Source organism: Hypanus sabinus, chromosome 8 (assembly GCF_030144855.1).
Source record: "Hypanus sabinus isolate sHypSab1 chromosome 8, sHypSab1.hap1, whole genome shotgun sequence".
Classification (NCBI taxonomy): Eukaryota; Metazoa; Chordata; class Chondrichthyes; order Myliobatiformes; family Dasyatidae; genus Hypanus; species Hypanus sabinus.
Window position 1 is genome coordinate 116,530,978 of NC_082713.1, and position 25,768 is coordinate 116,556,745.

At 44.4% G+C, this 25,768-nt stretch overlaps 1 protein-coding gene across 3 annotated transcripts in view; it reads left to right on the forward strand.

Annotated features, from left to right (window-relative positions):
* kitlga (kit ligand a) overlaps nt 1-25,768 on the forward strand; it is a 142,221-nt gene that overhangs the window by 92,702 nt on the left and 23,751 nt on the right. For 2 of the 3 annotated variants that reach the window (XM_059977650.1, XM_059977651.1), the window contains one exon: nt 15,277-15,402. The exons of the other annotated variant lie outside the window; for it this stretch is intronic. In XM_059977650.1, the coding sequence (XP_059833633.1) occupies nt 15,277-15,402 (126 nt within the window). The remainder of the gene's footprint in view (nt 1-15,276; nt 15,403-25,768) is intronic. 3 annotated transcript variants of the gene reach the window in all.

Consider the following 25,768-nt stretch of genomic DNA (forward strand, 5'->3'; position numbering starts at 1 on the left):
ACTTTTACCAGGGACTAGCGCAGGTGATGGGGTGAATGGCCTCATTGCCTTCAGCAGAATGGAACTAACAAATAGCCCAGTGCAAGAGGGGATGTTGCATGAATTTAGCATTCCATTTGATTAAGAGTTAGCAGTAATACTTTTGACATTATTGCCTGCCGTCATAGAATCGTAGAGCTCTGCAGCCCAGAAACAGGCCCTTCAGCCCATCTAGTCCATACCAAACTATTATTCTGGTTAGTCCCATCAACCCGCACCCGGACCATAGCCCTTCATACCCCTCCCATCCATGTATCTTTATAAACTTCTCTCTAGTGTTGAAATCAAGTCTTCATCCACTACTTCCACAGGCAGCTCATTCCACACTCTCACCACCCTCTGAGTGAAGATGTACCCCCTCAGGTTCCCCTTAAACTTCTCCATGCTTAACCCATGGCCTCTAGTTCTAGTCTCAGCCAACCTCAGTGGGAACAACCTGTTTGCACTTACCCTATCTGTACCCCTCATAATTTTGTACATCTCTATCCTGTGTTCACCTCTTTTAGTAGCTTTCAACCAATTTCTGTGTTTCTGTTATAAACATGAAGATGTGTGCAAAACTAGAATACCAAAGTCAAACCTAAAAGTGAATGTACAGTCTCACCATTTGAAAAACGTGGTAATGACTGAGCTTATGTTACTTCAATGATTATAGCTGAAGAACATGTGACTATAGGGAAAGTCCCAGTGAAGTGCCCTGGCCAGCACTGTGTGTGTGCTTACTGTGGTTCAATAAAAGGCACCTCTATGAAAGGAAGTTGCCAAGTTAAGTAAGAGATTGGTCTGTTTGATATTACCAAAGGTCTTGTTGATCAATATACTATTGGACACAGTGGCGTGGCCATCTAATCAGTAGACTTGTGGTCCAACGCTCAAGGTATCTGTGTCCATCCTGGGATCGTGTTTCAGTAAAACAGTACGCAGAAAGGGCATAGAGCTTATTACTGGGTAATAAGTAAAATAGACACTAATAAATCATACAAGGACCCAGGCAGTGTTCCATTAGTGCAACTGACACAAAATGCTGGAGGAACTCAGCAGGCCAGGCAGCATCTGTGGCGAAAAGTACGGTCGATGTTTCGGACCAGTCCTGCCGACTGTTTCCTTGGGATCAGTTTTCAGCACTGACCAGTAGCCACCATGGGAGAGGGCTTGCCTGAGGAGCTGTGCTGCTGCATCACAAGGTCGACCCCAGTGCTCCTTATGGGTAGAGCATAGGCTTAAACATGGCAGCGTGATGATGTTACAGCCCCAGTGACCCGTGTTCAACATCGCCGCTGTCTGTAGGGAGTTTGTACGCTCTCCCACATGGGTTTCCTTCAGATGCTCCTGTTTCCTTTCACATTCCAAAGACGTCACATGGGTGTAATTCAGCAACAGGAGTTTATTGAGTCGGAAGAGCTTTTTACCATAAGGCATAGGAGCACATTTAGGCCATTCAGCCCATTGCATCTGTTCTACCATTCGACCAGGGCAGATTTGCACTCAGTAGCCACTTTATTAGGTACAGGAGTGGAACGTGATATGGTTTTCTGTTGCTGTAGTCCATCCACTTCAAGGTTTAACATCTTGTTTGTTCAGAGATGCTCTGCTGCACACCACTGTTGTAACGTGTGGTTCCTTGAGTAATTTGAGTAAGCTTCCTGTCAGCTTGAACTAGTCTGGCCATTCTCCTCTGACCTTTCACCCACAGAACAGCTGCTCCCTGCATGTTTTTTGTGTGTGTTTTTGCAGCATTTTCTGTAAACTCTAGAGAAAGTTGTGTGTGAAAACTCCAGGAGATCAGCAGTTTCTGAGATACTCAAACCACCCCATCTGGCACCAACAATCATTCCATGATCAAAGTAACTTAGATCAGATTTCTTCCCCATTCTGATATTTGGTCAAATGACAACTGAACATCTTGAGCATGGCTGCATGCTTTTATGCATGAAGTTGCTGCCACATGATTGGCAAATTGGATATTTACAATAACAGGCAGGTGGACAGGTATACTGAGTGTATTTTCCTGCTTTCTCTCTGTAATCTTTAATGCCCTGACTAATCATGAACCTTGTCCTCATTTACCACCCCAAAAGCCTCCAGGTCCAATGTATAATTCTCCGTAACTTCCGCCACCTCCAACGGGATCCCACTACCAAGCACATCTTTCCCTCCCCCCCCCCCCTTTCTGCTTTCCACAGGGATCACTCCCTACGCGACTCCCTTGTCCACTCATTCCCCCCATCCCTTCCCACTGATCTCCCTCCTGGCACTTATCCTTGCAAACGGAACACGTGCTACACCTGCCCTTACACTTCCTCCCTCACCAACATTCAGGGCCCCAGACAGTCCTTCCAGGTGAGGCGACACTTCACCTGTGAGTCGGCTGGTGTGGTATACTGCGTCCGGTGCTCCCGGTGTGGCTTTTTATATACTGGTGAGACCCAACGCAGACTGGGAGACTGTTTCGCTGAACACCTACGCTCGGTCCACCAGAAAAAGCAGGATCTCCCAGTGGCCACACATTTTAAATCCATGCCCCATTCCCATTCTGATATGTCTATCCATGGCCTCCTCTACTGTCAAGATGAAGCCACACTCAGGTTGGAGAAACAGCATCTTATATACCGGCTGGGTAGCCTCCAACCTGAAGGCATGAACATGGACTTCCCTACCTTCCGTTAATACCCCTGCTCCCCTTCTTACCCCAGCCCTGACATATTTAGTTGTTTGCCTGTTCTCCATCTCCCTCTGGTGCTTCCCCCCCCCCCCACCATTTCTTTCTCCCGAGGCTTCCCGTCCCATGATCCTTTTCCCTCCTCCAGCTCTGTATCACTTTCGCCAATCACCCTTCCAGCTCTTAGCTTCATCCCACCCCCTCCAGTCTTCTATCATTTCGCATTTCCCCCTCCCCCCCCCACTACTTTCAAATCTCTTACTATCTTTCCTTTCAGTTAGTCCTGACAAAGGGTCTCGGCCCGAAACATCGACAGTGCTTCTTATAGATGCTGCCTGTCCTGCTGTGTTCCACCAGAATTTTGTGTGTGTTGTTTTTTGAATTTCCAGCATTTTCAGATTTCCTTGTGTTTAATCACGAACCTATCAGTTTCACTTTAAGTATACCCAATGACTTGGCCTCCACAGCCATCTGTGGTAATGAATTCCACAGCTTCACCACCCTCTGGCAAAATAAATTTCTCCTCATCACTGTTCTAAAGGGACATTCTTCTATTCTGAGGCTGTGCCCTCTGGTCTGACATTCTCTCACTATAGGAAACATCCTCTCCACATCCATTCGGGGATCTGGAGCTGCGGCTCGATGACCTACAGCTTATTAGGGAGAGTGAGCAGGAGGTAGAGAGGAGCTACAGGGAATTAGTTACCCCGAGGCTGAAGGAGTTAGACAAGTGGGTGACCGTCAGAGAAGCTCAGATAGTGGAGAGCACCCCTGTGGCCATACCCCTCAGTAATCGTTATCTCATTTTGGATGCGGTTGAGGGGGGTGACCTGACACAGGACGACCATGGTGATCGGGTCTCTGGCACTGAGCCTGGTTCCGTGGAGCAGAAGGGAAAGAGGAAGATGAGGAATGCAGTAGTCATAGGGGATTCCATAGTGAGGGGAACAGACAGGAGGTTCTGTCAGCCTGATAGAGATACCCGCATGGTGTGTTACCTCCCAGGTGCCAGGGTACGGGATGTCTCGGATCGAATGCAGAGTATTCTGAAGGGAGAGGGTGAGCAGCCAGAATTCTTGGTACACGTTGGTACAAATGACATAGGTAGAAAAAGGGAGGAGGTTTTGAAGAGGGAATTCAGGGAGTTGGGTAGGAAGCTGAAAGGCAGGACCTCTAGAGTAGTAATCTCAGGATTGCTGCCTGTGCCATGTGCTAGCGAGTGCAAGAATAGCATGATCAGGCGTATTAATGTGTGGCTGAGAGACTGGTGTAGGGGGCAGAGCTTCGGGTTCCTGGATCATTGGGGCCTCTTCTGGGGGAGGTAGGACCTGTACTAAAAGGGCGGGTTACACCTGAACCCAAAGGGGTCCAATATCCGAGCAGGGACATTTAATAGAGCTATTAGGGAGGGTTTAAACTAATTTGGCATGGGGATGGGAACCAGAGTGATAGGGCTGAGGAAGCGGAAAATAGAAATAAATCAAAGATAGCGTGTGACAGAGATGATAAAGGGACAGGCAGGAGATGAGGTTTAATCAAATCCAGTGGCATGAGTTACAGGGCAATAGAGGCGTGGTGCAGTTAAAACAAACTGAAACAAATACTGGACTGAAAGTGTTATCTATGAATGCACACAGCATAAGGAATAAAATGGATGATCTTGAAATTCAGCTACAGATTGACTAGTATGACATTGTGGCCATTTCTGAAACATGGCTAAAGGATGGCTGCCACTGAGAGCCGAACATCCAAGGATATACGGTATATCGGAAAGATAGGTTAGTAGGCAGAGGGGAGGTGTGGCTCCGTGTTTTATAAAATATTAAATCATTAGAAAGGGATAACTTAGGATTGGAAGGTGTAGAGTCTCTATGGGTTGAGTTAAGAAATGGCAAGGGTAAAAGGACCCTAATGGCAGTTGTATACAGGCCTCCAAACAGCAGCCGGGATGTGCATTACAAATTACAGCAGGAGATGGAAAAGGTGTGTCAGAAAGGCAATGTCATGATAACCATTGAGGATTTTAACATGAAAGCGGATTAGGAAAGCCAGGTCAGCACTGGACCTCGAGAGAGAGAATTTGTGGAATGTCTGAGGACTGGCTATTTAGAACAGCTTGTTGTTGAGCCCACTAGGGGATCGGCTGTACTGGATTGGGTGTTGTGCAATGATTCGGCGGTGTTATGGGAGCATAAAGTTAAGGAACCCTTGGGGAACAGTGATCACAATATCGTCGAGTTCACATTGAAATTTGAGAAGGAAAAAATAAAATCCAATGTGTTGGTATTTCAGTGAAATAAAGGAAATTACAATGGCATGAGAGGGGAACTGGCCGAAGCTGACTGGAAAGGGACATTTGCAGGAAGGACAGCAGAGCAGCAATAGCTGGAGTTTCTGCGAACAATGAAGGAAGTGTAAGACAGATATATTCCAAATAATAAGAATTTTTTGAATGGAAGAATGACACTACTGTGGCTGACAAGTGAAGTCAAAGCCAAAGTAAAGCAAAAGAGAGGGCATACAAGGAAGCCAGAGCTAGTGGGAAGATAGAAGATTGGGAAGCTTTTAAAAACTTTCAGAATGAAACTAAGAAGGCCATTAAGAAGGAAAAGATGAATTATGAAAGGAAGCTGTCTACTAATATCAAAGAAGATACTAAAAGCTTTTTTTAAGTATATAAAGGGTAAAGGAGAATCAAGGGTAGATATAGGACCAATACAAAATTACGCTGGAGATATTGTAATGAGAGATGCAGAGTTGGCAGAGGAACTGAATGCATATTTTGCATCAGTTCTCACAGTGGAAGACATCTGTGGTATACCAGACATTCAAGAGTGTCAGGGAAGTATGGTTTGTGCAGTGAAAATTACGACTGAGGAGGTGCTCAGGAAGCTTAATGGTCTGAGGGTGGATAATTCTCCTGGACATGATGGAATGCACCCTTGGGTTCTGAAGGAAGCAGCTGGAGAGATTGCGGAGGCATTAACAATGATCGATAGATTCTGGCATTGTACCGGATGACTGGAAAATTGCAAATGTTACTCCGCTACTTAAGAAGGGTGGGAGGCAGCAGAAAGGAAACTATAGACCTGTTAACCTGACATCAGTGCTTGGGAAGTTTTTGAAATTGATTGCTAGGGATAAGATTATGGAGTACCTGGAGGCACATGACAAGATAGGCAAAAGCCAGCATAGTTTTCTGAAAGGAAAATCCTGCCTGACAAACCTACTGTAATTCTTTAAGGAAATTACAAGCAGGGTAGACAAAGGAGATGCGGTAGACATGGTGTACTTGGATTTTCAGAAGGCCTTTGACAAGGTACCACACATGAGACTGCTTAGCAAGATAAGAGCCCATGGAATTACAGGGAAGTTACTAGCATGAGTGGAGCATTGGCTGGTTGGCAGAAAACAGAAAGCGGGAATAAAGGGATCTTATTCTGGCTGGCTGCCAATTAGCAGTGAAGTTCCAGAGGGGTTGGTGTTGGGACCACTGCTTTTTATGATGTATGTCAATGATTTGGGCTATGGTATTAATGGATTTGCGGCTAAATTTCCCAATGACACAAAGATAGGTAGAAGAGCAGGTAGTGTTGTGGAAACAGAGAGCCTGCAGAGAGACTTAGATAGTTTAGGGGAATGGGCAAAAAGTGGCAAATGAAATATAATGTTGGAAAGTGTATGGTCATGCACTTTGGTAGAAGAAATAAATGGGCAGACTATTATTTAGATAGGGAGAGAATTCAAATGCAGCGATACAAAGGGACTTGGGAGTCCTCGTGCAGGATACCCTAAAGGTTAACCTCCAGGTTGAGTCAGTTGTGAAGAAGGCGAATGTAATGTTGGGATTCATTTCTAAAGGTATAGAATGTAAGAGCAGGGATGTGATGTTGAGGCTCTATAAGGCACTTGTGAGACCATGTGTGCAGTTTTGGACTCCTTATTTTAGCAAGGATATACTGACATTGGAGAGGGTTCAGAGAAAATTCACAAGAATGATTCCAGGAATGAAAGGAACGTCTGGCAGCTCTTGGCCTGTATTCCCTGGAGTTCAGGAGAATGAGGGGGATCTCATAGAAACATTCCGAATGTTAAAGGCCTGAGCAGATTAGATATGGCAAAGTTATTTCCCATGGTAGGGGATTCTAGGACAAGAGCGCACGACTTCAGGATTGAAGGACGTCCACTTAGATAGAACAGAGATGCGGAGAAATTATTTTAGTCAGAGGGTGGTATTGAATTTGTTGCCATGAGCAGCTGTGGAGGCCAAGTCATTGGGTGTATTTAAGGCAGAGATAAATAGGTTCTTGATTAGCCTTGGCATCAAAGGGCATGGGGTGAAGGCAGGGAAGTGGGGATGACTGGAAGAATTAGATCAGCCCATGATTGAATGGCGGAGCAAGCTGGATGGGCTGAATGGCCTATTTCTGCTCCTATAACTTATTGTCTTATGGTGTATCTGGGCCTTTCAATAATCAGTAGGTTTCAATGAGATTCCTCTGTCCAGTAAGACTCACAGCATCAAATGTTCATCATACAGCAGGTAACCAGTTCTGAATCTCTAAATAAAATAAACCTGTCCTTTGGCCCACAACATCAATGCCAATCACAATGTCAGTTTAAACTGATTCCATCTGCCTACACATGGTCCTTGTCTGTGGATAGGTGGTTACATTTATAAAGAGAAAGATAAAGATTAGTTTTCTATGTCACACGTCCATTGAAACATCAAAACATTCAGTGAAATGCCTTGTATGCATCAATGACTAATGCAGTCCGATGATGTGCTGGGGGCAGCCCACAAGTATCACCATGTTTCTAGCACCAACATAGCATGCCCACAATGTCTCCCATTTGTCTTTGGAACATGCAAGGAAGCCAGAGCACCTGGAGGAAACCCATACTATCACGGGAAGTACAAACTCCTTTCAGATGTCAGGAGGAATTGAACCTGGGTTGCTGGTGCTATATATCTTTACACTAATATTAATGGGGTTGTTGTGATGGGTGATTTTATCTTTCTTAATATTAACTGGCATCTCCTTAGAACAAGGAGACTTGGATGGGATGGAGTTTGTTTGGTGTGTTCAAGGAGGTTTCCTGACACAATATGTAAATAAACCAACTAGAGGAGAGACTGTACTTGATCTGGTATTGGAAAATGAACCTGGTCAGGTGTCAGATCTCCCAATGGGAGAGCATTTTGGAGATAGTGATCTCAACTCTATCTCCTATATCATAAAGCTGGAGAGGGATAGGAACAGACAATCTCAAAAAATATTTAACTGGGGTAGGGGGGAATATGATATTTTTAGGCAGAAACTTGGGAGCATAAATTGGGAGCAGATGTTCTCAGGGAAATGCACGGCAGAAGTGTGGCATATGTTCAGGGAATATTTGCATGGTGTTCTGCATAGGAATGTTCCATTGAGGCAGGGAAAGGATGGTTGGGTAAAAGAACCATGATGTACAAAGGATGTTGAAAATCTAGTTCAGAAGAAAAGAAAAGCTTACAAAAGGTTTAAGAAACTAGGTACTGTTAGAGCTTTAGAAAATGACAAGATTGCCAGGAAGGAGTTTAAGAATGAAATTAGGAGAGCTTGAAGGGGCCATGAGAAGGCCTTGGCAAGCAGGATTAAGCAAAATCCCAAGGCATTCGACAAATATGTGCAGAACAAATGGATGATCCATGTGAGAATAGGACCAATCATGTGCGATAGTGGAAACGTGCATAGAGTTGGAGGAGGTGGCAGAGGTACTTAATGAATACTTTGCTTCAGTATTCACCAGGGAAAAAGACCTTGGCAATTGTGAGGATGACTTATAGCAGACTGAAACACTTGACCATATAGACATTAAGAAAGAGGGTGTGTTGGAACTTTTGAAAAACATTAAGTTAGATAAGTCACCAGCTACAGATGAAATGTACACCAGGCTATTGTGGGATGTAAGGGAGGAGATTGCTGAGGCTCTGATGATGATCTTTGCATCATCAATAGGGATGGGAAAAGTACCAGAGGATTGGAGGGTTGAAAATGTTGTTCCCTTGTTCAAGAAAGGGAGTAGAGATAACCCAGGAAATTATAGGGCAATGAGTCTTACTCCATTGGGGGGGGGGGGCAACTTGTTGGAAAAGATCCTGAGAGGCAGGATTTATAAGCATTTGGAGAGACATAATCTGATTAGGGATAGTCAGCATGGCTTTTTCAAGGACAGGTCATGCCTTACAAGCCTGATTGAATTTTTTGACGAAGTAACAAAACACATTAATGAAGGTAGAGCAGTGGATATAGTGTACATGGATTTCAGTAAGGCATTTGATAACGTTCCCCATGCCAAGCTCATTTAGAAAGTAAGGAGGCATGGAATCCAAGGAGACCCACCTTGCCCACAGAAGGCAAAGGTTCGCATTCTGCATGGAGGACGGTGACCAGTGGTGTTCCACAGGAATCTGTTCTGGGACCCCTCCTCTGTCATTTTTATAAATGACCTGGATTATGAAGTAAAAAGGTGGGATAGTAAGTTTGCTGATGACAGAAAAGTTGAGGCTGTTGTGGATGGTCTGGAAGGTTGTCAGAGGTTACAGCAGGTCATCGATAGGATGCAGAACTGGGCTGAGCAGTGGCAGATGGAGTTCAACCCAGATAAGTGTGAAGTGGAACAGGTAAGAGATAAGAATAATGGAACAGCTAAGTGGAACAGGTCAAAAGCTTTAAGTTCCTCGGGATGAATATTACAAATGACCTGACTTGGTCTAACCAAGCAGAGTCCACTGCCAAGAAGGCCCACCAGCGCCTTTACTTCCTGAGAAAGCTGAAGAAATTTGGCCCGTCCCCTAAAACCCTCACTAATTTTTATAAGTGCTCCGTAGAAAACATTCTTCTAGGGTGCGTCACAACCTGATATGGAAGTTGTCCTGTCCAAGACCGGAAGAAGCTGCAGAAGATCGTGAACATAGCCCAACACATCACACAAACCGATCTTCCATCCTTAGACTCACTTTACACCGCACGCTGTTGGAGCAGTGGTGCCAGGATAATCAAGGACACGACCCACCCAGCCAACACACTTTTTGTCCCTCTTCCCTCTGGGAGAAGGTTCAGGAGCTTTAAGATTTGTACGGCCAGATTTGGGAACAGCTTCTTTCCAACTGAGATAAGACTGCTGAATGGATCGTGACCTGGATCTGGGCTGTACCTTCCAAATATCCGGACCTGACTTGCACTACCGTACTTTCCCTTTTCTATTTTCTAATTATGAGTTATAATTTAAATTTTTATTATATTTACTTCAATTTGTACTTAAGGGAGCACGAAGCACAGAAACAAATATCACTGTGATGACTGTACGCTCTAGTATCAATTGCTTGGTGACAATAAAGTATAAAGTGGTTCATTCTGGTAGGTCAAATTTGAAGACAAAATATAATATTAATGGTAAGACTCTTGGCAGTGTAGATCTTAAAATATTTCTTGGACTCTGTGTACATAGGACACTCAAAGCTGCTGTGCAGGTTGACAGTGTTGTTAAGAAGGTGTATGGTGTGTTGGCCTTCATTAACCGTGGGATTGAGTTCAAGAGCCGTGAGGTAATGTTACAGCTATATAAGATCTTAGTTAGACCCCACCTGGAGTACTATGTTCAGTTCTAATCACCTCATTACAGGAAGGATGTGGATACTCTAGAGAGAATGCAGAGGAGATTTACAAGTCTGTTGCTTAGATTGGAGAGCATGTTTTATGAGAATAGGTTGAGTTTCTGGAGTAGGTTACATGGTCAGCACAATATTGTGGGCCGAAGGGCCTGTAATACGCTGTAGATGTCTAGGTTCTATGTTCTATGTTCTAATCACTGCACTACCATGATGAGGACAAACATAAGTTGACATAAACTTAAGTTAGCATAAATTACACGTGTGCAAAATTGAGAGAGGTAACATATATGTGGACTGAGATGATAAGTTTTTCTCAGGTCAGTTGAAGGACTTGACGGCAGTGCGGAAAACACAAGAGGCTATGCAGATACTGGAAATCTTGAGCAAAGTGCACAAGATGCTGGAGGAATTCCTCAGTTTATCTCATGAAGGGTTCTGTCCCACACCTTCAACTTTCATTTCCCTTCATAGATGCTGTCTGACCTGCTGAGTCTTTGCACCTTCTTGTGGGCAGTGGGGAGAAAGGAAGGCTTTCCAACTGGCTAGACTTACTGGGAGGAGATCTGTAAGACTATCAGACATTGGAGAGCAATCTAGCCATTCAGCCCATTGAGTCTGTTCTGCCATTCCATCATGGCAGATATATTATCCCTCTCAATCCCATTATCCTGCCTTCTCTCTATAACCTTTGACACCCTGACTAATCAAAAATCCTACCAGCCTCTGCATTAAATATACCCAATGACTTGTTCTCCACAGCCGTCTGTGGCAATGAATTCCACAACTTCACCACCCTCTGGCTAAAGAAATTCCTCATCGTTTCTGTTCTAAAGGGGTGCCCCTCTATTGAGAAGCTTTGTCCTTTGGTCTTATACTCCCCTACTATAGGAAGCATCTTCTCCACATCCACACTATCTAGGTCTTTCCATACTTGATAAGTTTCAATGAAATTTCCCCCCTCCCCCCATTCCTCTAAAGTCCAGTGAGTACAGGCCCAGAGCCATCAAATGCTTCGCAAACATTAACCCCTTCATTCCCGGGATCTTTCTCGCGAACCTCCTCTGGACCCTCTCCGATGCCAGTACATCCTCTCTTAGTCAAAGGACCCAATTATAAAGTACGAAATACCCCAATTTTCTGGATTTGTTTAATTGTTTGCTCAGAGGTTTTTGAAGTCAATAGGACAAAATCAGTTCAAAATTAATGCAGATGTCCTCAGTAGTTGAAAAGAAATGGACAGTAAGTCCATTTACTGTGTTTCACAAGTTCCCCCCACCCCTCCCCACTCCTCCAATGCTCCTGACTCTCAGCCTGAGCCACAGGCTCTTCCTTCCTAGGGTCTCTCTCATTCACTGCCCTCCCCTTGTTCGTCTCATCAGTGCATCGAGGTAGTACAAGGGAAAAACAATAACGGACCGCAGTGTACAGTTACAGGGGAAGTGCAGCTAGACGGTAGCGTAGTGATTAACATGAGACTTTACAGTACCAGTGACTGGGGTTCATTTCCCACCACTGCCTGAACAGAGTTTGTACGCTCTCCCTTTGACCGCGTGGCTTTCCTCCCAAAGTCCAAAGATGTACCAGCTGGTAGGTTCATTGTTCATTGTAAATTGTCCCGTGATTAGGCTAGGGTTAAATCAGCAGCTCAAAGGACCGGAAGGGCTGGCTCCATGCTGTACCTTATGGAACAAAAAGGAGCAAGGGCCACAAGGTAGAAAGCAGGGTCAAAAGGACATCTTATTTTACAAGAGCTCTAATCAACAGTCCAATAACAGGAAGGGTAGAAGCTATCCTTGAGCCTGGAGGTGTGCGTTTTCAAGCTTTTGTATGTTCTGCCCAATGAGAGGGCGGAGAAGAGGGAATGGCTTGGGTCAATGGGATCTTCGATAATGCTGGGACTTTACTGGTGCAGTGGGAAGTGTAGACGGAGTCAGTGGGGGGGGCAGACTGGTGGACCTGATGGACTAGGCTCTGTCCACTGCTCTCTGCTGTTTCATATGGTGCAGAGCAGTTGTCATACCAATCTGCAATACATCTTGATGGGATGATTTCTGTGGTGCATCTGTAAAAACTGGCGAGGGTCAACATGGATGCGACTGATTTCCTTAGCCCTCTAAGGAAGTTGGGGTGCTGCTGTTCTGCCAAAGAACGGGTCGTTCAGCCCATAGTGTCTGTGTCAAGCACGCTGCTGAATTAAACTAAATACTTATGACAGTATGTGACCCATATCTCTCTAATCCCTGCACATCCACATGTCTAACATCCTCTTAAAAATCACTATCATATCTGCCTTTACCACCTATCTAGTCAGCCCATTCCAGTCACCCATTGCTCCCCGTCTCAAAAAAATTTCTTCGCATATCTCCTTTAAACTTTCCTCATCTCTCTCACCTTTAAAGGTATGAACTCCAGAACTTGAACATAATATGACAGTGCAAATCCAGTGAAAATTCACAAGTGAGTCACCGTTGGCTGTAGCCTCTCTGCCAGTGCTGAGGTCACAAAGTTCAGAGGTTTGTGTGACGATCAGTGACACAAAATGATTGATCTAATGGTTCTGACAAACAGATGTTCAGATGATTCGACCAAACGTGTTCCACATCCCATGATACCAAACTAAGCATTGGTCAGCTCTGATCCTGGACATGATTAAAGCCAAAAGCAATTTACTTTGTTTAGGAGTGCATTTAACAAGTTAGAGGCAGAAGAGATTCTGCAGGTGCTGGAAATCTTGAAAAACACACACACACACAAAATGCCGGAGGAACTGGAGAAATGGAGGGAGGTCAATGTCCATGCCATCAAGGTGAATGTTACTCAGAAGGAATATGGGCTGTTGCTCCTCCAACCTGTCTTTGGCCTCTTCCTGACAGTAGAGGAGTCCATGGACAGATATGTTGGTGTGAGAATGGGAAGTCAAATTGAAATGGGTGGCCGCTGGGAGATCATGTCCACAAAAGCCGTTATTTTGGCTGGGTTTTCTCATCAGCTACATCGCTCAATCCCAAACCAGTAGGAAACTGATAAATTGGTAAATCGGTTTATTACTGTCACAGGTACTGAGGTACAGTGGAAAACTAGTCTTGTATACTGTTTGTCAGGTCAATTCATTACATCATTGCATTGAAGCAATGCACATTACAATAGGGCATTGAGGTACCCAGAGCACATAGCAGGGGATGACCCACCGACACCCCCAACCCCAGCTCTCCTTATAAAGGTGTTTCTGAGTGAGTGTGTTTGAGACATGGGTCCACTCTCATTGACTGAGTGGAGTTGGCTGGATAGGCCTGGGTTTTGTCAGCACAGCGGCTGTTAGATTCTGAGGGAGAACTCCTCCCCTCCCAGCTGTCAGAGAGAAGGAGATAGAAGTGTTAAGAGTTTGGAAGGACAATAGGTGGAATGCCCTGAGGGAATCTTTAGTGGCAGCATAGCATTATTTCACCAAATCTCAGTTCTCACTCTAAGCAGCCAAGTGAAAATAACTGCAAAAATTAATTTACAATCTGGTAATTCGGGTTTTGAGTCGCCTCGTGTCTGTCAAGTAACTTATCAACTATCAAAGGCCCTGAGAATAATCTTCTTCATATACCAGTGCTTTGAAGTACCCAGGCAAAGGTAGCAAGGATTGGGGAATGAAGATCAGTGAGAGTTGTGCTGGGCATCCCACAAGTGTCACCATGCTTCTGGGTCACCAACCCTTTTGTTGGTGCCAGAAGTATTGCAACATTTGCACACTCAGCACATTCCTCGCTGATTTGGTTTGATACAAATGACTCTTTTCATTGTATATTTCAACATACAGGGGCCAATTAATCGTAAGTAAAATTAATTGAATGGAGAAAGATTTTTGAGGTGTTGAAAGATCTCCTCCTTAAAGATTTTTTTGAAAAAAGATTAGCTCTATTTGTCACAGGTACCATACATTATAAATGTACAATGAACTGCGTCAACGACCTACAGAGCCCAAGGATATGCTAGGGGCAGCCCACAAGTACGGCTATACTTCTGGCACCAGCATATCATGCCTACAGTTTATTCAGCTTTACTAATGAGGGAGGAGGTGGAGCACCAGAGGAAACCATTTGGTCACGGGTTGAACGTACAAACTCCCTACAGACAGTGGCAGGAATCGAACTCCCATCACTGGTGCTGTAACCTGTTATGGTAGCCACTCTGCTATCGTGAAACGAGGGCAGTGATGTTCTGAGATTGATAATGTGTTCTGAGATTGATAATCAATTAAGGTGTCAAATTTCCATCACAGTTCACTGGGAAGAGTTTTAACAGAAAATAATTGTGGAATTATATGTTTGGGCTTCCAAGTGGGGGTGCCATGGTAGCATAGAGATTAGCAAAATGGTATTACAGCTCAGGTCATTGGAGTTCAGAGTTCAATTCCAGTGTCCTTTGTACATTCCTTCCAGTGTGCGTGTGGGTTTCCTTCAGGTGATGTGCTTTCCAGCCAGAATCCAAAGACATACGGGCTAGTGGGTTAATTGGTCATTGTAAATTGTCCTGTGATTAGGCTAGAGTTAAATGGGTGGGCTGTTGGACAGCATGATTCGAGGGGCCGGAAGGGCCCGTTCACGCTATATTTCTAAATAATAAATTAAATCGCCCTGGCCCCAGCTTAGAAGTGATTGGGTGGTGGGTTCTCAGGGGAGGGTTGCTGAGATTAAGCAGGGAAGCCTAGAAATGGCTTCAACAGGAACAAACTGAGGCTCAGGTAGAGGGCAGTTGGATGTCGTTGAGGGACAAAAGGATTTGGGAAGAATTGGGATGGAGGCGTTAGAAGTGGCAGCATAGACCATTTAAGCCAGATGCCCTCTTTCAGTAGATGTGTAGGGAACGAATCACGTAGTTTGCTAGGCGTCTTTCTTTCATGTAACACACTGACAGCACCCCACCCTTTTCTACCCAGGGCGTGTCTCCAACTCTACCTTATACACTCTGGAGCAGATAACTAAAACCTGTGTGCCCAGGTGTGAACACACACATCCGGAGCGGGGTAGGCCGGTCCGTGCTAAGAGACACTCTCTCACAGCCAGTAAGTATTTACTAAAGCACTGCACAGGGGAACATGTAGAGTGACCCAAGGCCTCTGCGGACATGTGCTTGTGTTAAGCCAGGCAACTTGAGCATTTCCATTATGCCAGCTAATAAATCTCCACCACAAGCCCGAGGACGGAGCTGCAGTTACAGATTGAACCCACTGTAAACCCCTTCCACTTGTTCTCCCACCAGGCATCAGCATTTTTCTGCACCCAACCTCCCACGTCTCGGAATTGGAACTGGTTCATTTTCATGTATACCAAGATACAGTGAAAAGCTTGTCTTGCATACCATTCATACAGATCATATCTATACAGAGTCATAAATATTGAGGTAGAATAGAAATGTCACATGTACCAAGATACAGTGAGGAAGCTTGTCTTGCTTGCTTTGAAGTATCAATGTACTTGTGACAAATGAAGCTTAAGGGGTTAAGGGTGAAAAGTGAAATTGAAAGGGTGCAGAGAAAATTTACAGGGAAGTTGATGGAACATGAGGACATGAGTTATAGAGAAAGGTTGAATGTTAGGAATTTATTCCCTGGAGCACAGAAGAATTAGGGGACTTCTCGACATATACAAAATTATGGGGGTATAGACAAGTTAAATGAAAGGCTTTTTCCACTGAGGTTGGATATAACTAGAACTAGAGGTCACGAGATAAGTGTGAAAGGTGAAATATTTAAGGGGAAACTTCCTCACTCAGAGGGTTGTGAGTGTGGAACGAGCTGCCAGCGGAAGTGATGGATGCAAGTTCGATTTGAAGTGACCTTTGGTGCAAGGATGGGACAGGTATGGAGGATTGTGGTTCAGATGCAAGTCAATTGGACTAGGAAAAATATTAGTTCAGCATGTGCTAGATGGTCCAAAAGGCCTGTTTCTAAGCTGTAGAGTTTTATAACTCTTATGACTAAAGCTAACCTTTGCATACTGCTTGTACAGATCATTTCATTACAGAGTCCATTGCAATAACAGAATTCAGAATAAAATGTAACAGCTACAGCAAAAGTGCAGGGCAGGTACAAGCTCTGCGTATAACAAGTTAGATCTCAATGTCCTTGATTTAGATCACCACCTATCCCACTAAAATGTTTCCAAAAACAAGAGCTGCCATCGAGTGTTAAATTTGGGGACTCAGAAGGCAAGGATCAGAAGGTTATAGGAATTAAAATGAACACAGATACACTCAATGGCCACTTTATTAGGTACACCTGTGCACCTGCTCATTAATATAAATATCTAATCAGCCAATCACGTGGCAACAACTCAATGCATCAATGCATGCAGTCGTGGTCAAGAGGTTCAGTTGTTGTTCAAACTAAAGATCAGAATGGGGAAAAAATGTGATCCAAGTGGCTTTGACCGTGAAGTGATTCTTGGTGGCAGACTGGGATTTTCATGCACAACAGTCCCTAGAATATACAGAGAATGGCAAGAAAGACAAATCAAAAGTCCAGCGAGCAGCAGTCCTGTGAGTGAAAATGCCTGGTTAATGAGAGAGGTCAGAGGAGAATGGCCAGACTGCTTCAAGATGACAGGAAGGAGACCGTAACTCATTACAACAGTGTGTGCAGAAGAGCACCTCTGAACACAACACACCGAGCTTTGAAGTGGATGGTCTACAGCAGCAGATGACCTTGAATATGCACTCAGTGGTCACTCTGGAGTTACAGGAGGTGCCTTTATTAATTAATGATTTAGTGATACAGTGCAGAGTAGGCATTTCCTGCACATCGAGCAGTGCAACCCCCGACAACCCCAAGTTAACCCTAACCTCATCGCGGGACAATTTACAAGGACCAATTAACCTACTAACTGGTACCTCTTTGAAACGTGGGAGGAAACCGGAGCGCCTGGGTGAAACACCACGCGCTCCACAGGGAGGGCGTATGGACTCCTTGTAGAGGACAATAGGATCGAACTCTGAATTCCAGGCACCTGAGCCGTAACGGCATCGTCCTAACCTCTAGGCTACTGTGGCGCGCACTGGAAGAGCATTTGAAGGGACATTGCCTTTGTGGCTAGGAATCAAGATGTGAGAAGTGAGAATATCCTCAAATCCTTTAGTGGTGGGCAAGGACATCATGTCCTGATGCCCCAATGCCAGGCCATTAAATGCTGTTCCATTTTAGGAGGTACAATAGTTCAGCTATAGGTCTAACATTGGCAGTGCCTGTAGAGGTAACCCAGTTGATCATACAGTCTGCTCCACCAGCCCATCCAATCAAATCGCAACTGAGTCCACTTGGTGACCTGTTGGGGAGAATGTCCTGTTTCTCTGCTGTAAATTCAGTGGGATTAAAGCATGAATCCCCCACCCCCGACAGGGTCTGGGAGATTGTGGTGGGTCGGGACACCTCTTTCCTGGTGTCTGCTTCATTTTGCCCACACTTTCGTCCCCTTCAAGGCCAAGGAGGGCAGAGGTAAATGTGCAAGAGAGGGCAATTGACCTAAGAAAGTTACAGGAAGGGATCTGGTAGAGGCTGGGTCCATTGGCTTCCTCAAACGATGTGAGAGAAATAGATAGGGAATATTTATTTGGAATATATCTTATCTGAGCTGCAGCCCGGCCAATGTTGAAAGACTTATCTCTGGAGATTCACCCCTCATTGCTTCTCAGATCTAGTCGTAATGACTTAAGTGGAGCTGAATTACCTCCCTTCTCCTTCACTTTCTGCCATGGTCCAATCTGATTCCTACTTCTTCAGTCCTTTATTACTTCCACCTATCTCCTCCCAGCTTTTCCTTTCCCCCACCCTCCCCCAGCCACCTTTCCCCCTCACCTGGTCTCACCTATCACCTGCCAGCTTGAGCTCCTTTCCTTCCCCTCTGCCTACCTTCTTCTGCCCCTTTCCTTTCCAGTCCCGATGAAGAGTCTCAGCCCGAAACATTTATTCCTCTCCATCAATGCTGCCTGACCTGCTGGGCTCCTCCAGCATTTTGTGTGTGTTGAGTGAAAAGTGGGTCTGCTACGCCAGAATTTCAAGAAAAGCAAATGCAGTTCTAAGCATTGTATGATTATGACTCAGTAGGACTTCCACAGAAGCATTGCACAATGACATTGTTATCAGGACATCAATGATTGAAGAAAGTTTCTGCAGGTCACACCTTTAATGTGAGAAGACTCATCAGCACATTTCACATTGAGCGTGCTGCCGCTTTATTATTCTCCTTACTCTGGCAAAAGCCAACCATAAAACATTATTTTTGAAGGCAATCAACTCTCAGCGTGCACCAGTGCCTGATAAAACCATGTGGTAGAAACCAGACACTCAGTCAAAAATATGGGTGCATGGAATGCACTGCCAGGGGTGGTATTACAGGCAGATTCATTAGGGACTTTTAGGAAACTCTTAAATGATAGAAAAATGGGGGGTTATGCAGGAGGGAAGAGTTAGGTTAGTCTTCGAGTAGGTTAAAAGGGTAGCAGAACATCGAAGGCCAAAGTGCTCTGCTGTAATGTTCTATGTTGTATGAATCAGAATCAGGATCGAGTTTGTTCTCACTGACGTGTGGTGAAGTTTGTTGTTTTGTAGCAGCAGTACAGAGTAACATATAAAAATTGCTATAAATTTACAATAAGAGTATATTGAATTGAATTGAATAGGCTTTATTACTTACATCCTTCATATACACGGGGAGTAGAAATCTTTACGTTACATTTCCGTTTAAATGTGCAATGTGCAAGTTATAGTAACTTATAATAAATAGTATGTACAACAGGACAGTCAATATAACATAGAAATACAATTATATCAGCATGAGTTCCTCAGTCTGATGGCCTGGTGGAAGAAGCTGTCCCGGAGCCTGTTGGTCCTGGCTTTTATGCTGCGGTACCGTTTCCCGCAGTAGCAGTTGGAACAGTTTGTGGTTGGGGTGACTCAGGTCCCCAATGATTCTTCAGGCCCTTTTTACACACCTGTCTTTGTAAATGTCCTGAATAGTGGGAAGTTCACATCTACAGATGTGCTGGGCTGTCCGCACAACTCTCTGTAGAATGCTGTGATTGAGGGAGGTACAGTTCCCATACCAGGCAGTGATGCAGCCAGTCAGGATGCTCTCAATTGTGCCCCTGTAGAAAGTTCTTAGGATTTGGGAATTCATACCAAACTTCTTAAACCATCTGAGGTGAAAGAGGTGCTGTTCTGCCTTTTTCACCACACAGCCGGTATGTACAGACCACGTGAAATCCTCGGTGATGTGTATGCTGAGGAACTTAAAGCTGTTCACCCTCTCAACCCCAGATCCATTGATGTCAATCAGGATGAACCTGTCTCCATTCCTCACAACCAGCTCCTTTGTTTTTGTGACATTGAGGGAGAGGTTGTTTTCTTGACACCACTGTGACAGGGTAACGACTTCTTCTCTGTAGGCTGCCTCGTTATTATTTGAGGTTAGGCCAATCAGTGTAGTGTCGTCAGCAAATTTAATTGGCAGATTGGTGGTGACACAGTCATGGGTATGTAGAGAGTAAAGGAGGGGGCTTAGGACACAGCCCTGGGAGCCACCTGTGTGAAAAAGACAGTGCAGGTGAAGAGCAAAAGAGTGAGGTGATGATTATGGGTTCATGGACTGTTAGAAATCTGATGGAGGAGGGGAAGATGCTGTTCCTAAAACACTGAGTGTGAGTCTTTAAGCTCCTATAGCTCCTCCCTGATGATAGTAATGAAAAGAGGCCAAGTCCTGAATGGTGGGGGCCCTCAATAATGGATGCTGCCTTCAGCAGGACTGAGAAAATCTGCAGGTGCTGGAAATCCAAGCAACATACACAATATGCTGGAGGAGCTCAGCAGGCCAGGTAGCTTCTATGGAAAAAGTACTGCTGAAGGGTCTCGGCCCAAAACGTTGACTATGCTCGTCAGTTGTGTGCGTTTGTGTTTAAAGGGCAGAGATTTTTGTCTCTGATAGTGGGCAAGAAGTAAGCAGTAAGACAATTTAGAACTGCACTTTCAAGCATTCGGGCTTGGAGATGCCAGAATTGGCCAGGATTGAAAATGAACTTATTTCACTGCTTCAACAAGTTAGGAACTATGAAGAATTTGAATATGTCAATGATCAATTTGAATGTTACAATGAAAATGAAGATTTGGAGCATGTACAGTAGTTGTCAAAATCATCTATGAAGGTTCCATATTTCATTTAAGTACATAATTTGTTACTCAGTTAAACAGTAGTTTGTCTTTTGTATACCTTTTTAACGATTTCCATGAAACCTGCTAATTGGGGCAGCTGCTTTGTTGGGCCAAAATGTACTGGTCGTGATGTGTCCCAATTAACCGGAATCTACTGTAGTGATCACTCTACTCAATACCTCCTGCACCTAATTAAGTGGCCACTGAGTGTACGTTTGTGTAGCCTATTCACTTCAAGTTTCAACGTGTTGTACTTTCAGAGATTCTCTTCTGCACACCACTGTCATAATGTGTGGTTACTTGAGTTACGGTCACCTTCCTGTTAGCTTAAGGTAGCCTGGCCATTCTCCTCTGACCTCTCTCAGTAATAAGGCATTTTCACCCATAGCACTACCGCTCCCTAGATGTTGTTTTGTTTCTTGTACCATTCTCTGTAAACTCTAGAGACTGTTGTACATGAAAACCCCAAGCAAACAGCAGTTTCTGAGATACTCAAACCACCCCATCTGACACCAACAATCATTCCATGGTCAAAGTCACTTAGATCATATTTCTTCCCCATTCTGATGTTTGGCTTGAATAACAACTGAACCTCCCAACCATGTCTGCATGCTTTTATGCATTGAGTTACTGGCACATGATTGTCTGATATTTGCATTAATGAGCAGGTGTACTAGTGTACCTAATGAATGGGTATTGGACAGCTGTAGTACCAAGCTGTAGTTGCTAAATTATGGGTGGCACAGTAGCGTAATGGTTAGCACTATGCTTTATAGTACCAGTGACCCGGGTTCAATTCCCGCCACTGTCTGTAAGGAGTTCATACCTTCTCCTCATGACCGTCTGGTTTCCTGCCACAATCCAAAGAAATGCCAGTTGATACATTGATTGGTCATTGTAATGCGACCTTGATTAAGTTACAGTTATGTTGGGGGTTGCTGTGCAGCACGGCGTGAAGGGCCAGAAGGGCCTGAGCTGCATTGTATCTCAATCAATAAATAAAAACTTCAAAAAATTATTAGAAGTCTTGCACTCAGTGGCTACAGCATTGACTTCTTCTTAGGGCTCTCCATCTCGGTTTGGTGTCCTGACTGACACACTAAATTGCTTTAGAATCCAGATGTTTCCCCTTTGCTGCTTGAAGTTACAAACTCATCTTCTTATGTGACATTAATGCTCAAAATTCTGCCTTGATTGTTTTCATTCTCTCTTGTGGGTGTGTGGCCACAGAGGCTGGCTTGACATCAGTAGGTCAAACGCCTATTGTGGTATTACCAATTAAGTGGTTGGAGTTTTTGGCAGGATTCCACAGTGGAATGCAGTCTGACTTCCAACTCAATCTGTGTTTGATTTAGGCCACTCAGTTGATATAGAGTACTGTGCAAAAGTCTTAGGCACATGTATGTAGTTATGGGTCCCAAAATGTTTGCATAGGATTGTATTTGTCAACGTGGAGCAGAGAACGAGCTTGTAAATCTGGCAGGTGCAAAGGATGTTGGGAAGGGTGAGGATGGGGCACCGCGGGATGGGTGTGGGACACGTGGCAGAGAAGGTGTGCCGGGGCAGGGAATGGCGCAGGTGCAGATACACCCAGTCCTGAGACACCAGGCAAGGTCACTTGATTCCAAACAATTGGTTTATTGATCATTACACAATGTCTCTCTGGTGCTTTCCGCTCCCTCCCCTCTCCCTTCCCCTTTCCCCAACCGTGATTCCCCTCTCCCTGCCCCCTTCCCTCTCTCAGTCCACAATAGAGACCCACATCAGAATCAAGTTTATTATCACACATGTCATGAAATTTGTTTCTTTTAGTAACAGCAGTAGAGTACGATACATAAAGTTACTACAGTGATGTGCAAAAGTCTCAGTCTCCCTAACTATATACAATATATGTGTGTAAGACTTTTGTACTATACTGTGAAAATAACATTTCTTCTACAGGATGCGCACAACATTATCCTTTCCTGTGTTCCTATGTTGTTCTGTCAAGCCTCGTGGGCATGCTATGTTGGCGCAGGGATGTGTGGCTAATTCCACCACACCCTTGGGTGTGTTGCTTATTAACGTCAAAGACACATTTCATTGTATGGTTTGATGTATTCATGATAAATATATTTGAATCCTGATCTTGGGTGATTGGTTCTTGATTAGCAAGGATGTCAAAGTCTACGGGTAGATGGCAGGAGAATGGGGTTGATAGAGAAAATAGATGAGCCATGGTTGACAGGTGGAGCAGACTCAATGGGCCAAATGACTCCTATGTCTCATGGTACCGTACATGATATGCCAAATACAAATGAACAGTCTCACTGCTTAATCCTGTGATTCATTAGGACTCCATTTTGAGTCCCTGACGGGTCTTGGCCCGAAACGCCGACTCTTTATTGCTTTCTATTAATGCCGTATGACCTCTCTCCATCCTTCTGTATACGTTACTACTTCCACCCAATCTATAGATTTGTGCCAAGGGCACATCCACCACCTTGAAACACAAGTAACCCTGCTATCTCTTCCTGCCCAGATAGAGGCAAGAATCCTCCTGTGAACTGGTTCTTGTGGAAGACAGCAAATATTCCCATTGCTGTAAAATTACTAAAATATTGTCCCAGCAGCATCCGGGAGTTGGGCTGTTCTTGCTTCTTAAGTAGCATACCCTCAGTGCTTTTTCTAGCCTGCTCTTTTGCGTGGCCTCTGGAGCTGGTCCTGTGACAGACATCCCTTGACTGGTAACTTCTTGACAACAGCCTGCAAGAACCCAGTGGGCTTCCCCCTCACCTGCTCATGCCCCTTTCCCTCCCCCCCCACCTTATTTGAATTATACATTAACCAAGTTGCAGCCCAGGCTTGGCCCCTGGAAATTCATCCCTTGTTGCTTCTGAGATCTAGTTGCCGTGACTTCAGAGTAACTGAATCAGCTCCCTCTAGTGCCCTTCCTCCTTCCCTTTCTCTGATGGTGCACTCTCCTCTCCTACCAGATTCCTCCTTCAGCCCTTTACCTCCACCATCTATCGCAACCCAGCTTCCAACATCATTCCCCCTCCCCACCCACCTTTCCCCTCATCTGGTAACTTTCCAAACCTTACTCTGGATTCTTTCTCCTTCTCTTGCAGTCCCGCTGAAGTGTCTCTGTCTGAAAAATTGACTGTTTATTTCCCACCATAGATGCTGCCTGATCTGCAGAGCTCTTCCAGAATTTGTGTGTGTGTTACCGCCATGCAGTGACTGGTTGACTTGACTTTGAGTCAGATGGGCACATGGCTTCACATTGCGGGTAACATTCAATCCGCTCGCACAGCAAATCACTGACTTTCAAAGAAATATTTTCAGTATCTCAATGCTTTAGAAGGTATATCCTTTGATGCGACAGCGTCTTACTCACCTAGAATACTGGGTTCACTTTCTCTACCACACTTTTTCTCTGTAGCCTGTTGGCCCCAGGTCACTCAATCTGGATTTGATCTCCTTGGAATGTAGGCTTTGCATGTCTTCGCTTAGATTCTGGCATAAACCCTCCCGAGGAAGGTTCAGCATTTGGCTGACTAGCCCAGGCCACATTCAAAATCAGAATCAGGTTTAGTATCACTGACATGTGCCATGAATTTCATTTTATCGTTATTGGAGGAAAATATAGGCAAGAAGTCAGAGGTAGGTTATTTTACAAAGACAGCATTAGGTGCGTAGAACATGCTGCAGGGTGTGGTGGTAGAGGCAGAAACATTAGGGACATTTAAGAGATAGGTTCATGGATGAACGAAAAATAAAGATCAGGATGAAACTGCGCTGTTTTCACATGTGCTTTCAAACGTATGCTGAAATGTGTTGCTGGCAGAAAATCAACTCGGCAAGCATTGTGCAAATGTCAGTAAGCTTTTGGCACCAGCGTAGCATGCTAGCAAATGGAGAACTATGTGGAAGGGAAGGGTTAGATTGGTCCTGGAGTCGGCTGATAAGGTCAGCTCAACATTGTTGGGCTAAGGGCCTGTGCTGTGCTGTACTGTTCCAAGTTCTATGTTGTACTCTTTGTTTTGTAGCAGCAATGCAATACAATACATAAACGTTGCTATAAGTTACAAGAAAAAGAGCAAGGGAGAAATAGCGAGGTAGCGTAGAAAGAGGCCATTTGGCCTATTTAACCCGTTCCAAAATTATTATTCTGCCTAGTCCCATCAGCCCGCGGTTGGACCACAGTCCTCCATAACCCTCCCATTCATGTGGTTGTCCGAAGTATTCTTAAATGTTGAATCAAGCACGCATCCACTACTTGCACTGGCAGCTCATCCCGTACTTGCACCACCCTCCAAGTGAAGAAGTTCCTCCTCGGGTTGATAGGATGGATTATTCATCAAATTCCATCATTTTACTGCTTCCACCACAACTGCCTATTTTCACCGCACCTCCATCCTGGGTGGAAGGTTTCCCTGGTGCCACAGGTCACGGAAGGTGTTCTGTTTTGTAACTCTAAAACATAAAAACAATTAGAAGAAGAATAAGAGAGTCCACATAATCACTTATTTACATTCATTTTTACTTTAAGCAAGGCGCACACTTGTCACAAAAATTGGTAACAAAAGAAGCCAATTATATTGAAACACTGTTTTCAAAATTTTTAAGAAATCTGTCATATAGTAATATATGTACACATTATTAATGCATTAAAAACAAGCAGTGAGCAATATTTTGAGATATTTGTAACATCTCTAATGTGATATGAAAATATCTGTGATTTCTATTGATAACAAAGTCACAGGTATTGTTAATACTACTGTGCTATGTTGCCTACATTCCTAATTGAAGTAAATGTTAACTTTTAGTGAAAATAAAGATGTAAATTTTTTCCTGTTGAAGTTCATGGACCCTTTGGGATCAATCTACGGACCCCTGTGGATCCCAGGTTAAGAACCCCTGATCTAGTTAGTGTATGAACTCTGGTGTACATTCCAGGTCAATAACTCCAATAGACCTCTGGATCGATGTATTACATAGATCATAGAACAGTACAGTGCAGGAACAGGCCTTTCAGCCCACAGGCCATAATGCCAATCAAAACTAAATTCCTCTCCTGCTCATGATCCATTTCCCTCCGTTCTCTACCTGGTCACCTGCTGTTCTCTTTGCTGTAAGACTCCATAATGCAAAGGATGTGATCTGTTGAATTTCTATAGTACACAGACTGATCCACTACCAGTCATCATCCTGTTCTACCTACAGGACTTCACACCTAAATCTGTCT